An 11,252-nucleotide genomic window follows, 5' to 3' on the forward strand; every position below is an offset into this window, starting at 1 on the left:
TACATTTTGATGACTCTGATACCACTGATGATTTCATTCATCACTTTAATTCTATTATCAGTGACTGCAGCTGCTTTGAATCTGAAAAAAAATATCGTACATAAAGAATAATTGATCTTGGAGTCATGAGCATTTCATTAATAACAAATTTTTAAAGGAAAGCCCATGGTTTTCTTTTAAAATGGCTCCAAAATTACACAAAATTTTTACTACATTTTTTGATGTATATTGATGTCCTTATGCTATGTAGAAAGTTTGAGCTCATTTCGGCAAATATTTTTCGAGTTATGAGCATTTTAAAAAACGAGCCAATTTTTGAAAAATACCCAAGGCTATATATAGCCCATGGTTTTTTCTAAAAAATGGCTCCGAAATCACCCCAAATTTTTATTACATTTTCTGATACATATTGATGTCCTTATGCTATGTAGCAAGTTTGAGCTGATTCCGACAAATATTTTTCAAGTTACGGCCATTAAAAAAAACGTCAAAATTCTGAAAAATACCTAAGGCTATAGCCCATGGTTTTTTCCAAAAAATGGCTCCAAAATCACCCCAAATTTTTATTACATTTTCTGATGTATATCAATGTCCTTATGCTATGTAGAAAGTTTGAGCTCATTCCGACAAATACTTTTCAAGCTATGAGCATTTTAATAAACTGGCCATTTTTTGAAAAATATCCAAGGCTATAGCCCATCGTTTTTTCCAAAAAATGGCTAAAAAATCACCCCAAATTTTTATTACATTTTTTGATGCATATCAATGTCCTTATACTACCTAGGAAGTTTGAACAAATTCCGACAAATATTTTTTGAGTTATGAGCATTTTAAAAAACGAGCCAATTTTTGAAAAATACCCAAGGCTATTATAGCCCATGCTTTTTTCCAAAAAATGGCTCCAAAATCACCCCAAATTTTTATTACATTTTCTGATGTATATTGATGTCCTTATGCTATGTAGAAAGTTTGAGCTCAATCCAACAAATATTTTTTGAGTTATGAGCATTTAAAAAAAGAGCCAATCTTTGAAAAATACCCAAGGCTATAGCCCCCGCTTTTTTCCAAAAAATGGCTCTGAAATCACCTCAAATTTTTATTACATTTTCTAATGTATATTGATGTCCTTATGCTACGTAGAAAGTTTGAGCTCATTCCGACAAATATTTTTCGAGTTATGGCCATTTAAAAAAAGAGCCAATTTTTGAAAAATACCCAAGGCTATAGCCCATGGTTTTTTCCAAAAAATGGTTCCAAAATCACCCCAAATTTAAATAATACTTTCTGGCCCCCACGTACCTAAAACTGGAGTATATAATTGATGTTACAATAAGAATTGGTATTGATGCTAATACTACACCAACAAGAACCATTGAGCTCCACTGTATCTTTAAGTACAAGAGGTAGACCACTACACACAGGTGAATGGGAAATACCAGAAAGAAAGGAAAGAATATCATGCTCTAAAAAATCAAGAATAATATAATAATAATATAATAATAATAATAATATACACCCTTCATCTAAGTGCTCTTTATGTTTTTAATAATAATAATAATAACAATAATACAAGAATAATGATAATGATAATGATAATAATGCTAACTTCATCAAAGCGATGAACATCATTTGAAGCAATGTTGATCACATGACCCATAGTCACATGACTCAATGTCATCTGACTTAACTTCAATACCTAATCAATTGTAAAAATAATTATGACAAATAAATAAAAATTTACTTTATAATAAATTGCATTTGTCAATAAAATCCTAACTAGTCCTCCGAATTTACGACCGGCATAAAACACCAGGTTAAGAAAAACCATTGAGGCCGACATCAGAATAAGAAGAGAGGCATAAAGATATGCAGTACTGGTATCATCTGCTGTAGGGGCTTCAAGTGAAAAGTAATCAGTTACTAGACCCAGTATCTCCGATTGTGCTATGAATACAGCTATCTGTTAAATTTTTAAAAAGAATAATTATTAAGTAGTATCAAAAATAGATATAGGGTAGGTTAGAGATATAAAGTTAAAAATAGGGTAGGTTAGAGAAGAAAAATAACGACAGAAATAATTGTACCAGTAATGATAAGAAAAAGAAGAAAGGAGAGAGATGGGAAGAGAGTGTGTGTGAGAGCTGAACAATTAAATAAAACAAAAAAATATTGCTCATATAATCAATGGTAAACCTTTATCATTACCGGTATATCAAAATGCTAGAAGCAGTAATAAACTCACCAGTATTAATGTTAGGGTTTGGATTAGCAGTGATCTCCACCAGAAGCATTTCAGTATGATCCACCACAGTCTTGTATTAGCTGAGCCTCTAGTTGAGAGCTCCTCTGACCAATATCTGCATGTATGAGAAAGAAAATGCTATGTACTGTACATAGTTCTGCCTATGGTGGTTGGGGGTGGTCGGGACAACAACCTCAACAAATGAACCAACCATTTCATCATTTAGACCAACCATCCAATTAATACTAATAACCATACATAAAGCATGATATTGTAGTCTACTAGTATGGTGTACTTAAATTTAAAAAGAATAACATTAGTCTCCAACCACCTCTAATTTTTTTCTAGGCAGAACCCTGACTGTATTCTCAAACAGGAAGTCCCTTTTAATTTGCATGTGTAATGACCCGGGCAGACTTTTATTTGAGGATTATAAGATGTATACATTATACAACCCAATATTTACTACTGTGAGTTTATTAAATTTGGCTTACTCATTGAATTTGTTATGCAGATATGATGAGTCACATTCGTGAGGGTGTGGATACAGATCAGGCTGAGTCAGACTCTGGCGACAACCGACACACAGCAAAGGATCAATCCAACTAGAAATTAATTTTAAATGATCATATAAATTAAAAGGAGACAGTGACAGGTAAGGGATTATAGCTACATAGGGTTAAAAATAAATAAATCAAAATGAGTCTTAGAGTAAATCAATACATCTATTATTTGGAATATATCTATGTTTTTATCATGCATGGTAACGTATGTCTCTCAAATTTAGCAAAATAACCCTACTATATTCCTTATTAAAATTTTTTTGAGTGTGAATATATTTATTTGTTTGTTATTCCTTTCATCCTTTACTTTGTCATCATAGTAACATTTGCCCTAATCTCATTAGCAGCAGCTACTTTTTTGTAGTGCATAGTAAAGGACCAATGCATTATTACTATTCACAGGGAAGCTTATCTTGTTGTAATGCACTCTTTTGCGTCTTTCTATTACAAGGTATGTATTTATAATTATAAATAGGCACTCATATTATACATATATAATTTATATATAATCTTCCTAGTCTAGATCCAAGTTTATAACTAAGGCTTTTAAATGGTAAGATTATTGTACTATAATAATAATGTGCTTTGCTTACCAGAAGAAAAGCCTGCACAAGATATTGTACTTGAAAACTTTCCTGTGATCCTTTTTCATGCCGGCCATGCTATTATTTATTAAATAATACTGAGTAATAGACACGCCCATGCTTTTATAATTAGCCTACCTATATCTACACCATGCAGCATTTTTTTGCATACAACAGAAAAATCAATGGAACATGCAAAATAAAAAATGGTATGTTGCAAACTTCATGTGCATGGGTGATATTCCATTGCTGATAAAAATATTATTTTCAGAATTGGCTATGAATCAAATAGACTATTATGCTATAGCTATTCATGGTCTATTGTGAAATGCCAGAAACTTACTCTCAAGCTGAATAGAGTGAGACCGTAAAGTTTAGATCTATTCACAAATTATTTTTTCACAATATATCATTTGCAGAGTGTTAGTATACAATCTAGCCTATTTCCTGCTATTTTCACCTTTGGTATAAAAAGAGGAGAGAGCCTGCTCATCTCGGATCACCACACTTATAGCAGTGCATATATTAACTTATCATTGACTGACGTGGACTCTTAAGAATGAAGATTGCAGTCACTCTTGCTCTCTTTCTTTGCAGCATAGCTGTCCATGCTTCACCCTCAGCTTCACCTCTGGATTCGGAATGTTAGCACACATATGCATGCATGCATGCTAATTGTAATGTTTCCTTTTCATTTCAGTTTCTGCATCTGATGATAGCAAGTCTAACTTTCCAGAGCCTGAAGTTGATGAAAATGGCATCCCAAGTACACACACAACTGCAAACTGACATTCACTAATTGTGACAATCATTGTATAAATTTCTAGTTGGAATGGCTCTTGTTGATGGAGATATTCTGATACCAAAAGAGCAACTCCCTATTTATGAGAAAGAAGGATTTGATGGGCTTGTGAATTCTGAGGCTTGGCTTAATGGTCCCGCTTGGCCAAGCAAGACTGTTTACTACGCCACTACCATTCCATCTAACAGTCAGTTGAGCAACTGCATATAGCAGTTATACTCAATATAATTAATGCATTATTTATCATTATCCTTTAGCTCCTCAGCTGGCAGATCTTAATAGGAAGATTTTTGATTCAATGAATGACCTTAACCAGAAGCAAAATTGCTTAAAATTTGTATATATTACTGCTCCTATACCACAGCGTCATATCGTGTTCAATTTGGGACAAGGGTAGATTGCAATTATTAATGTTTTTTTTGAAACCGATCTTTGCTTTTATTCTTTATGTATAGCTGCTACACAATGATTGGACCAGTAACCCCAGGTAACCGTCATGATATCTTTCTAAGTCCTGGTTGCACTTTCGAGCGTATACCAGCACATGAGGTGATGCATGCTTTGGGACGATTCCATGAGCAGACTAGGCCGGACAGGGATTACTACGTCCAAATCAACTGGCATTTAATCAAACAAGACTGTAAGCTTTGATTTAAGATGTAGCTTGAAGCTTTTAATTTTATTTATATTTATTTATTTAACAGCAGTGGGTCTTAAGGAATTAATAAGTATGTGTACCTTTTTCTATTTATCATTAGGCATAAGCCAGTACATGAGGCAAGACGGTGCTTCAACACTTGGTCTCCCTTATGACTACTACTCTGTCATGCATTACAGTCCAACGTCTTGCAGCATTAATGGAGCTCCAGTAATGCAATTCCCTCCCCATGTTAATCCCTACAATATTGGTCGGGGGCTATCGCTTACTAATACTGACATAGCACACATTGTTAGACGTTATTGTCCAAGTGGCTGAAGGACAAGACTCGTCAAGTCAAGCCTGAGCTGCAGCTGATTAACTTACAATATCTATAATATTATATAGCTATATATTTAATCTTAAAAGCACTATATATACATTAATTAATACCTACTTGTAGGTAAAGTAATTATTTTTGCTATAAAAGTTTTTGAAACAGCTGCAAAAATTAATGTTTTAATTCTAACTAGCTGGCAGATATTATAGCTCTATCAAAACTAGTCTAAGATTAAGCCAATTTAAAAATATATAATTATGTAATTTCTATATCCATAAGAATTTGCAATTAGAGTTCAATATTATTTTAGCAAGCTTATAATTCCTTTCACCACTATTGCAATTGTATATGTGCTAAAATAATATTAGACTAATTTTCTAGTCTACTGTATGGTGAAAGAAATTATAAAGTTGTTAAAAATTAATGATATTGAAGTATAATCACACATTAACAATAGTAGCCTGAATAGCTACTACAGACGCTGCATGAATAGACATAATTATTCATCACCAGCCAATACTATATTAACTGTAATCTATAGACATTCATGAACATGCAATTTTAGAAAAGGAATACATGTATAATTCTTCATTTTAATTGCATTTGAGTAATTGAGTTGACTCTAACCAATAACTTTTAGAAATTTAATCATCAACAATATCAAGAGTATATAATATAAAGTGTATAAACGTATAAAGTATAAACGTATATAAGTGTATAAAGTGTACAGTGTATAACCGCTTAACTTAAGTACACAACATGGACCTCAGTAGTACATGCACTATAAATGGTCTTTTGCTTACTTGCTTCAGTGTTGTTTCCTCCAGAAAGTTAGTTATGATTCAATAAAAATGCTTTTAGTCACTTAGTTAGGCTCATTTTGCAAAACTTTGTGTTAGTATAGTTTAGTAGACTTCTTTAAAAAGATTTAGTTAGTCACATAGTTAGGCCTGATCTAACTAAAAGGGTTTTAGTGCTTGTAACATTTGTGGTTACTTTGATCTTGTAAGCAACATGTTGCCAGAAATAGAAGGCTGTTCTATTTCTGGCAACATGTTGGTTACAAGATCAAAGTAGTAACCACAAATGTTACAAGCAACATGTTGCCTAGTGTATGGGCCTTAAGATTCTTCCTCCAATTCCATAAATATCGTCTGCACTTTGTCGTGTTTCATTCAAGATAGGGATGAGCCTATTATGCCAGCATAATTTTAGGAATAATAGGGACTTCCTCATAAGAGGAATAATGCTGGAATAATTGGGTGGAAATAGGAATAATACTAATAGTGGAATAATGGGTGGAATTGAGGTTATTTGTAATTGCAGAAGAAAATTTTTAAAAATTTGGTTGGAAGACCTATTCTAAAAACACTATTGGAGTGCAAAAATTGATTGTTTGAGAAAATTATTTGAGAATAATAGGATAAAATGAAAAAAATAATAGGAGAAAATATTGAGAATTTCTAGAAAGAATAATGGGAAAATTTATGGGCATAATAGGCTCAACCCTATTTGGAGACTAGCTAGCACGAGGCCAAGCATGCTAATGATGCTATTCATGATAATATACGGATTTCACACCCACACACCAAAAAATCACACACCCAACCGGCCGTGCGGCGACAGCGGCGTGGTTATTAAACTTTGTATTGGGCGAATAAAGAAATGTCAGGTTAGACTGCTTTTCATGATCAAAATAAAGTTGTTCACGAATGTTTCCTTATAGATTATCAACCGGTAATAAGATATGGCCATTCTACTGTTAGAGTAGGAGACTACTTATACATGTGGGGTGGGAGCCAGCCTGATGACTTAGATCTTGATTTAAAACTAAACCCAGCCCAGCCTTCTTCCCAGCCACAATCTTTCGACAATAAATTTGTTTTGGTCTATCACTTGCCAACTGGCAAATGGGAGCAAAAAGCTACTACTGGTAAGCTCCCCCCTGGGAGTACGGGATATGCATCTGCAGTTATTGGAAAAGAGATCCTCTATTTTGGAGGCTGTTGCAATCACATCGACTGCTTTCCTCGCTGTTTTCACAATAGTTTGTATGGCCTTAATGTTGACACCCTAAACTGGAGGGAAGTTTCTCCCAATACTTCTCAATCTGGCCCCATGATGAAGGAATCTGCTGGTATGATAGCTGTACAAGTTGATGAAGAAGATTACCTTGTAGTGTTTGGGGGTCACGGACCATCTTCTGAAAATACTCCAGCACAACCAAGTGCTCAGTACAGCACAGAAGGATTCAGCATTGAAAATATGCAATGTACTAATGAATTACATTACTACAGGATATTGACAGGTGAATTATATACCTTAAGCCTACTATTATTTGTGTCTACTAATTTTAGCGAAATCAGCAAAAGTCATGTTTAGCGTTACTAATTTTAGCGTTTTTAACCAAATTAACTATACATAATAACCATTATAATGAATAATAATTATTTTGGTGTCTATTTAATTTAGCGATTTAAAGCTCTCGCTAATATAGCTAAATTTAGTAGACGCTAAAAATAGTAGGCTTAAGGTACATAAAATAATTATTTTAAATTGTTGGCAAAACTTAATTATTGTGCACAACTGCACATTATGTTATTGATTTTTAGGGGAATGGATTTCTCCAGATATTGCTGGAGACAGACCACCTCCTATTACTGGCTTCACTCTGACGTCAGTAAATCATAGCAGTGCCATATTATTTGGAGGCTTTTCTCCCAGTGCTGACTATAAAGTCAGTGACAAACTGTACGTCATGGTTTTTAATAAAGAACAACTGTCTTTGGTAAGACTACACATAATCAAAACAATAATGTTGTAACCATACACATGTATAGGAGATATCAGAAGTTCCTAAATCTTCGCAAAATTGACCATGTGCAAGATCTGCTCATTCAAGCGTACTTATTAATGTTGGTTCAATTGGACCACACCTTTTAGTAGTAGGTGGATTTGAAATTTCTGATTGTTGGCTACTTGATGTGACTAATAAAATTTGGGACGAGGTAACTAACTAAAATAATGTTTGAAGCAACAATCATAACTATACTAGGTCAGTCTACCGAAATTAGTTGCTGATAGATATTATCATTCTCTCTCAGTGTGGAATGTGACTCCAAACACTAGTTGGGTAATTGAGTTTGGAGGACACAGTGCATTATCAACTATGTCTGTTATTGAATGCAGTAAGCTAGTTTATTAGTGATACCTTATGGTACCTTTTTTTCGAGGGCTGTGAATTTCACGGATTTTGTGATTTTTGAGGATTCGTGAAAATTACTTCCGCAAAAATTAATATATATTGTATAGTGAGCTATTTCCGTGGGTCTAACTTATTGTGGTTTGCTGACTTTGCTCCAAGTGGGGCAATTCATGGTTTAATTTTTGTTGTTGACAGTTTGCGTAGCCTGTAAGGGGATGGCACTTCGATGATTTCGTGGGTTTAAATATTGTGGGAAGCCCAAAAACCATGAAATCCACGAAAATAAAGTGCCACAAAAATTACCTGCTATACGGTATTACGGTAAAAGATGGCAGACAGCATAAATTCACGAAAATTAAATCCGCAAAAATAGATTTTTAGGCAAATGCATGAAATTTATAGTCCTCAAAAAAGTGCCCTACAGTAGTAGAGAGAGATTAAGTAGAGAGAGAGTGCAGTATTCAAGTTACTAGTGCCCATTGTTACTGTAGTGTAAACTGTATTGTAAAAATTGGTGATAATATTTTTGTTTTTTAATCATACTGTAGCACATACGATGATTAGCAAATGGTCTTTTGATGTAGTTCCATTTAATCTCTACACAAATAAATTACAAGAGATAATACTAGAAACGGCTGATCATTTTTATTTGGAGGACTGTAGTGCTGAGGTACAAAGTCAACCACAGAACAATGAGAAACTTCAACAACTAACAGAAAAGCAAGAAAGTCAACTAAAGGAAGTTGAATTGCAGCTTGAATATCTTCAAAAAATGGTTCAGAAAACACAAGAAGAGCTTAAAGCAAGTGAGCAAGAGCTCAAAAAGCTTAACCTCGAAGAAATAAAGAAGAAAGCAATGATAGAGCTCCTTCAGAATTCTTTCCAGAATCAATGTAATCAACAGCATGATCCAAGTTTCAGAAAGCAATTAGCATCTTTCTTCAGTTTTGATCAGAAAAAAAAGAGATCTGGTGTCAAAATTGAAGAATTAGTAGAGAAATCAATGAACAAATATTTAAGAGAATATGGGCTTGTAAGCTATAAATTTTTAAAAATTAATATAACATTTCAATTGATAGCTAATGCCTGAAGTCAAAAGTTGCAGAGAAGTAGCTGTCCAGTGTGATTACCTCATCCGTCAGACAGGTATATAAATGCACTACTTTTTAGTTATCAAAAAATAAATCATTCCCTAATTTTTCAGACTTGTTTGACTCTAGTGTCACTATAGCCGGACAGGAGCGATTTCATCTAAACGAAAATAGCTCCTCATTTTATTGGGAGGAGTTTGGATTCAAACTACAGTGTCCTTGTGGAGCAGTGTCTGAGGATACTGAAGTAACTGTTAAAGCGATAGTAAAAGGTTGTTTTGACCTTCCCAGAGGTACTGAACTTGTCAGTGCAGTATATGCGATATCAGTATCTAAGGCACTCTTAAAACCACTGGTAATAGAGCTAGAACATTGTGTGGATCTAAGGAACACTAGTCAGACTGATTGCCTAAAGTTTGTCAGAGCTCCACTGAAGCCTCCCAATGCTTACCAGTTCAGTATAGTTGAAGGAGGATCTTTTAGTGTTGGGAACAGATACGGTTGTATTGAACGCGATGAATTCTGTGCTCTTGGTATTGCACATGTTGCTGAGATGAGTAATGGAGAGACAACTAATGGAGGTGGGAATGAAGGAGGTACACAAACTCAAGGTGCATTAATGTTTGTACCAATTCTACTGATGTGTTTGTATAGGAACAAATAATGATAGCCAAGAGCAAGCTAATGGAGATACGCAAACGCCAAGTGATAGTGAGAATGAAGCAAGAGAGAATAGTGAAGAAGCCTCTCCATCAATAATTAACACACCACCTAACGGTATGCTACTGTATCATGCACTGTATTGTAAGTTTTGCCTTATAAAACCAAATGCAGATGCTATGGAATCAATAGAACCAAATTCTCATAATCATGATTATTCCACTCCTCGTGCAGACAATAATGGTATATTACTTAAATGTTTACGTAACTAGCTACTAGTACATTGTTTAGCACCATCTGGTGATATGCTGTATACTGGACTGTTGTATTATGAACAAAAGGAAGTTGGTTACAGGAGAATTAGGTATTGGTATTCCGTTGTGAGAGATTTGCAAGTTCTCAAACAGGTAATGCATCATTCATACATTATGATTAATTGTTTTTTGTTCATGCATATACTGTAGTATTTAAAGAAAAGGCAAGCTTCAAATGTTGAACATGATGATGTTGCTGACTTATTTAAGTTTATTCAACCAAATGGAACTCTTCAATTGATTCTAAAACCTCCCCAACGAGAATCAGGATGGACTGTTGATCCTGACAGAGAACCAATGGAGGTAAATATGTTGATAATTGACATGCACTTTTTACATTACAAATCTGTAGCTTTATCAGTCAAGAGTTGACCTATTTCCATCAGACCCCTCATATGCAACTTGTAGCTTGTCAGTGTATGCTAAACCTGGCACTGCTCAGGAGCCACTTCATTGTTCTATTGAATTAATTGGAATAGATCCTTCAAGAATTGTCTACATAAATGCATCCCCTCCTCCTCCTTCATCAATGAGTTAGTTAGCTTACACTTGATTACAAATCATCATTTTTTGTGTTATATACTTGTAGTAGACAGTACTACTGGCTCAAATTCCTCTACTGCTAGTATCAGTCAAACCAGGAGAGAGACTGAAGAAGGTATGGTTGATATTAAAATATTAACACACAAATCACTGCAGAATTTGTATCATTAATAGGTACATGTAGATCTGATATTGCTTATGGAGTAATGACAGAATGTACTGGAATGATAAAGGAAAGGCTCGATCTAAATACATTAGTAGATAAGCTACT

At 34.2% G+C, this 11,252-nt stretch overlaps 4 protein-coding genes across 4 annotated transcripts in view; 3 read left to right on the forward strand and 1 right to left on the reverse strand.

Annotated features, from left to right (window-relative positions):
* Window positions 1-3,478, reverse strand: part of LOC109581345 (multidrug resistance-associated protein 4-like) — a 3,753-nt gene extending 275 nt beyond the window's left edge. Inside the window, exons 1-7 of the mRNA XM_019995401.1 lie at window positions 3,399-3,478; window positions 2,737-2,847; window positions 2,243-2,357; window positions 1,742-1,960; window positions 1,607-1,696; window positions 1,300-1,463; window positions 4-81 (exon numbers count right to left, since the gene is read on the reverse strand). Coding sequence (XP_019850960.1) covers window positions 4-81; window positions 1,300-1,463; window positions 1,607-1,696; window positions 1,742-1,960; window positions 2,243-2,357; window positions 2,737-2,847; window positions 3,399-3,466 — 845 coding nt within the window. The 5' untranslated portion in view covers window positions 3,467-3,478. The remainder of the gene's footprint in view (window positions 1-3; window positions 82-1,299; window positions 1,464-1,606; window positions 1,697-1,741; window positions 1,961-2,242; window positions 2,358-2,736; window positions 2,848-3,398) is intronic.
* Window positions 3,479-3,932: 454 nt separating this feature from the next.
* Window positions 3,933-5,343, forward strand: LOC105312432 (astacin-like metalloendopeptidase). The gene is made up of 6 exons (XM_011405074.2): window positions 3,933-4,033; window positions 4,090-4,155; window positions 4,217-4,378; window positions 4,449-4,584; window positions 4,647-4,831; window positions 4,950-5,343. The coding sequence occupies exons 1-6, from the start codon at window positions 3,949-3,951 to the stop codon at window positions 5,165-5,167; spliced, it is 852 nt and encodes a 283-aa protein (XP_011403376.1). The 5' UTR covers window positions 3,933-3,948; the 3' UTR covers window positions 5,168-5,343.
* A 1,446-nt stretch (window positions 5,344-6,789) lies between these two features.
* The window catches only part of LOC109581346 (uncharacterized), a 5,974-nt gene continuing 1,511 nt past the window's right edge, over window positions 6,790-11,252 (forward strand). Inside the window, exons 1-15 of the mRNA XM_019995402.1 lie at window positions 6,790-6,840; window positions 6,895-7,476; window positions 7,781-7,956; window positions 8,009-8,176; window positions 8,224-8,356; window positions 8,922-9,406; window positions 9,453-9,519; window positions 9,578-10,075; window positions 10,119-10,241; window positions 10,299-10,367; window positions 10,416-10,531; window positions 10,589-10,741; window positions 10,791-10,971; window positions 11,028-11,096; window positions 11,156-11,246. Coding sequence (XP_019850961.1) covers window positions 8,338-8,356; window positions 8,922-9,406; window positions 9,453-9,519; window positions 9,578-10,075; window positions 10,119-10,241; window positions 10,299-10,367; window positions 10,416-10,531; window positions 10,589-10,741; window positions 10,791-10,971; window positions 11,028-11,096; window positions 11,156-11,246 — 1,871 coding nt within the window. The 5' untranslated portion in view covers window positions 6,790-6,840; window positions 6,895-7,476; window positions 7,781-7,956; window positions 8,009-8,176; window positions 8,224-8,337. The remainder of the gene's footprint in view (window positions 6,841-6,894; window positions 7,477-7,780; window positions 7,957-8,008; window positions 8,177-8,223; window positions 8,357-8,921; window positions 9,407-9,452; window positions 9,520-9,577; window positions 10,076-10,118; window positions 10,242-10,298; window positions 10,368-10,415; window positions 10,532-10,588; window positions 10,742-10,790; window positions 10,972-11,027; window positions 11,097-11,155; window positions 11,247-11,252) is intronic.
* Window positions 6,834-8,044, forward strand: LOC105312433 (kelch domain-containing protein 4-like). The gene is made up of 4 exons (XM_011405075.1): window positions 6,834-6,840; window positions 6,895-7,476; window positions 7,781-7,956; window positions 8,009-8,044. Exons 1-4 carry the CDS (start codon window positions 6,834-6,836, stop codon window positions 8,042-8,044), a joined length of 801 nt encoding a protein of 266 aa, XP_011403377.1.

This window comes from Amphimedon queenslandica, unplaced genomic scaffold, assembly GCF_000090795.2.
Source record: "Amphimedon queenslandica unplaced genomic scaffold, v1.1 AMPQUscaffold_13446, whole genome shotgun sequence".
NCBI lineage: Eukaryota > Metazoa > Porifera > Demospongiae > Haplosclerida > Niphatidae > Amphimedon > Amphimedon queenslandica.